This window comes from Bos indicus x Bos taurus, chromosome 19 (assembly GCF_003369695.1).
Source record: "Bos indicus x Bos taurus breed Angus x Brahman F1 hybrid chromosome 19, Bos_hybrid_MaternalHap_v2.0, whole genome shotgun sequence".
Classification (NCBI taxonomy): domain Eukaryota; kingdom Metazoa; phylum Chordata; class Mammalia; order Artiodactyla; family Bovidae; genus Bos; species Bos indicus x Bos taurus.
Genome location: NC_040094.1, coordinates 25,092,587 through 25,097,034, shown reverse-complemented (window position 1 = coordinate 25,097,034; position 4,448 = coordinate 25,092,587). Strand labels below are relative to the sequence as shown.

The 4,448-nt window shown below is 41.3% G+C and overlaps 1 protein-coding gene across 1 annotated transcript; it reads left to right on the top strand.

The window, feature by feature from the left end:
- Positions 1-3,158: 3,158 nt before the first annotated feature.
- LOC113878302 (olfactory receptor 3A1) lies at positions 3,159-4,118 on the top strand. The gene has a single exon (XM_027519328.1). It carries the CDS (start codon positions 3,171-3,173, stop codon positions 4,116-4,118), a length of 948 nt encoding a protein of 315 aa, XP_027375129.1. The 5' UTR covers positions 3,159-3,170.
- The last annotated feature ends 330 nt before the right edge of the window (positions 4,119-4,448 follow it).

Here is a 4,448-nt window from a genome sequence, read left to right as displayed (position 1 = left end):
GGGAGGTTGTGAGGAATAAATGAGTTAACCACACGCAAAGTACTTAAAACTACACACTGTTGTAGCCCAGGGTAAGTCTCCTTGTAATTATTAGCAGGGAAAGCTTCCAAGGGAATTCTGTCAGTTCAATCCCTGGGTCGGGAAGATCCCCTGGAGAAGGAAATGGCAACCTACTCCTGTATTCTTGCCTGGGAAATTCCATGAACTGAGGATCCAGGCAGGCTACAGGCCATGAGATCGCAAAGAGTTGGGCACGACTGAGTGATTGAGCACACACTTCACCAAGTTAAAGCATACAATTCAATTCATATTCACAGAGTTGTGGGGTTTTTTAATTTTTATTTTTAGTTGAAGGATAATTGGTTTACAATGTTGTGTTGGTTTCTGCCGTACAACAAACAAAGCATGCTGCTGCTACTGCTAAGTCGCTTCAGTCATGTCCGACTCTGTGTGACCCCATAGACGGCAGCCCACCAGGCTCTGCCATCCCTGGGATTCTCCAGGCAAGAACACTGGAGTGGGTTGCCATTTCCTTCTCCAGTGCATGAAAGTGAAAAGTGAAAGTGAAGTTGCTCAGACATGCCCGACTCCTAGTGACCCCATGGACTGCAGCTTACCAGGCTCCTCTGTCCACTAAGGAAGCCCTAATTCTCTGTTGCTGCTAAGTTGCTTCAGTTGTGTCCGACTCTATGCAACCCCATAGATGGCAGCCCACCAGGCTCCCCCGTCCATGGGATTTTCCAGGCAAGAGTATTGGAGTGGGTTGCCATTGCCTTCTCCAATGGCAATTCTCTGTTATCTCATCCTAAAAGGTTTTCTCTGGTTGGATAAGGAAGAAAGGGCAGTCAGTAAAAGGTTTCTAAGAAATAGTCATAATCAGACCCATTTGTATGTTTCTGCATTTTTATCACTTTTAAACTTGAAAATGGTCTAAAAAGAACAAAAATAATTACTTCATACTTTCAAGTGTGACAAAAATCAAATTCCCATTGGACCTGTACAGCAGACCCCTAAGCTGTTGTTTTTATAGTTATGACCAGAAGATGTAGCTTAGATATGAACAATTTCAGAACCAAAAGAAACAAAGATCCTAACCTAACAGAAATAGCTTTCACTAGCATAATATGAAATTTTAAGTAACTGGATTAAAAGCATACTTTCATCATCTCAATTAAAACTACAGTGCAAGACTACATTACTATCTTTGTATGAGCTGTTAGTGCTGAGCTATCTAACAAAAATGTTCATGGATTATCCTAATATATACACTCAGAGCAACAATTCTTACTTGATTAAGTCCATCTCACTGAGTTGTGTTAAAATATTTGCTAAGAGATGTTTGAGTCCTCTTCGAAAGAGTTCACTGAGAATATCTACACATTTGAGGCCCATTTTCCTACCACTTATATTCTGTAGTCTAAAATTTCCACTGGATATAAATTCCTTCAGCTTCTCCCAATCTATTTTAGGATTTCGTTTATAATTTTTTTTTTAACGTTTACAATTTTTTTTTTAACGTTGAACAAACCACTTTTTCAAAATAAAGAGCTGGCAGCAAGGTATATGGTATATGTATTCTACAAGCTGTACTTTACATTTAATAATACTGCTTTGATATCTTTCCAATCGGCACAGATAGAGCTATTTCCTACAGCTGCATAATATTCCTTTGGAAAAATATTCCATAATTAACTTAGTAACCCCTTTAATAATGAACAGATAGATTATTTCTAGTTATTTGCTATTATGAACAATGCTGCAACAAATAAGCTCACACAGGCATCATTTCTGTGTGACCATCATTTCTGTGACCATATATCTGTTGGATAAATTTCCAGACATGGAATTGTCAGGTAAAAAGAAAAATACATTTATAATTTGAAAGATGTTGCCAAATTGTCCTTTCTCCTTTTCACTTCTGCCTTACAGATATTATGCAAATTCCCCTTGTGCCCAACCCTAATCTAGAAGCATGCAGAGAATGAGCTTTGGGAAGAAGTGGGTGCATTTAGCCAGTTGGCCAGAATTTTAAAATAATTGAGACATTACTCTTGATTATTAAAAGTTTTTCTATATTTTGAGTTATCCTTGCACTTCAGTTCAGTTCAGTCCTTGCACTACTACTATTAAATTCTCCGTTTCCCCAATAACTCTGTGGTTTAACACTTCATTTATTTATTTATTTATTTTTTGCATTTTTTAAAATTTTATTTTATTTTTAAACTTTACATAATTGTATTAGTTTTGCCAAATATCAAAATGAATCCGCCACAGGTATACATGTGTTCCCCATCCTGAACCCTCCTCCCTCCTCCCTCCCCATACCATCCCTCTGGGTCATCCCAGTGCTCTAGCACCTAAGCGAACCTGGACTGGCATCTCGTTTCATACATGATATTTTACATGTTTCAATGCCATTCTCCCAACTCTTCCCACCCTCTCCCTCTCCCACAGAGTCCATAAAACTGTTCTATACATCAATGTCTCTTTTGCTGTCTCGTACACAGGGTTATTGTTACCATCTTTCTAAATTCCATATATATGCGTTAGTATACTGTAATGGTGTTTTTCCTTCTGGCTTACTTCACTCTGTATAATAGGCTCCAGTTTCATCCACCTCATTAGAACTGATTCAAATGTATTCTTTTTAATGGCTTAACACTTCATTTAAAACTTTGATCCATTTAGAATTTATTTTTGGAAAATATATGAGGTATGTATATGACTTATAGTTTTCCAGCATAGCTATATTATTGCCCTCATAAGCACTTATTGAATAATACTTGTTCCCACTCCTTTAAGATGCTGCTTGTATTATATACTAAATTCCTATATTAGTTTAGGTCTATTCCTTGACTTTTCAGTTTTTTTAAGCTTATAAAATGTTACTTTTTTAGCCTAATATAGGTATAACCAACAAGTAAAACTGTCAAAGTATAATAAGATCATTTGATGTATGTTTACATGGTGAAAGGATTCCATGTAGCTGAGAATGTTGTAGCAAATGTTGTGAGTTAATGAGTATGGTGTGGACTGGGTGCTGGGAAAGTCCTTACTTGGAAAGGGAGAACTTAGTAGAGGGCTCAGGACATAGGAAGTCTATTTCTTCTTTTTGAATATATCAAGAATAATTATTCCTTATATTCTTGGATATTTCCTTGCAGGAACTAATGCAGCCAAAACCCAGGGCCAATGGAACAGCTGTTACTGAGTTCATCCTGCTGGGTTTGGTGGAGACGCCAGGGCTGTGGCCAGCTGTCTTTGTACTCTTTCTCTTTGCCTACCTGGTCACTGTCGGGGGCAACCTCAGCATCCTGGCAGCCATCTTGGTGGAGCCCAAACTCCACACCCCCATGTACTTCTTCCTGGGGAACCTATCAGTGCTGGACATTGGGTGCATCACCGTTACTGTTCCCTTGATGCTGGGTCGTCTCTTGTCCCACAAGCGCACAGTTCCCTATGCAGCCTGCCTCACACAGCTTTTCTTCTTCCACCTTCTGGTTGGGGTGGACTGCTTCTTGTTGACAGCCATGGCCTATGACCGATTCCTGGCCATCTGCCGACCCCTCACTTACAGCACCCGCATGAGCCAGACAGTCCAGAGGATACTGGTGGCTGTGTCCTGGGCTTGTGCCTTCTCAAATGCACTGACCCACACTGTAGCCATATCCACACTCAACTTCTGTGGTCCCAATGTGATCAACCACTTCTACTGTGACCTCCCACAGCTCTTCCAGCTCTCCTGCTCCAGCACCCAGCTCAATGAGCTGCTGCTCTTTGGCGTGGGTTTCATAATGGCAGGTACCCCCCTGGCTCTTGTTGTCACCTCCTACATCCACGTGGCAGCTGCGGTTCTAGGAATTCGCTCAGTGGAGGGCAGGAAGAAAGCCTTCTCCACGTGTGGCTCCCATCTCACTGTGGTTGCCATATTCTATGGTTCAGGTATCTTTAACTACATGCGACTAGGTTCAGCCAAGCTTTCAGTTAAGGATAAAGCTGTTGGAATTTTTAACACTGTAGCCAACCCCATGCTGAATCCAATCATCTACAGCCTCAGGAACCCTGATGTTCAGGGTGCCCTCCGGCGGGTGATCAAGGGGAGGTGGTCACTGGAGTGATGAGGTCTTGTGTCAATTTCTCCCTTTCTCTTTTTGGACTAAAGGAAAAATTCTCTGGGGCCAGTAATTGGGACAAATGGTTCAGAACCTTCTCTATCTTCCTGAGCTTTTGGATTTTTTTGGGGGGGGGGTTGGGGATAATGTGCATAGGAGCCCTACCCAATATAGGCAATGGACAGGTAGGTTCTGCCTGGTCTGTCTCCTTGACAAATTACAACTTAAGTCACTGTACGCTCCTTTTCTGGGTGGAAGTGAAACCCAGGAAGCCTTGAACGCCTTCAGGTGCATGTCTCATAGGGAATGACTCTTCCGTTGCTTATAGCAAGAATG

Excerpts from the sequence above, each read along its gene's own strand:
- LOC113878302 (XM_027519328.1), top strand. The coding sequence starts at position 3,171 with ATGCAGCCAAAACCCAGGGCCAATGGAACAGCTGTTACTGAGTTCATC.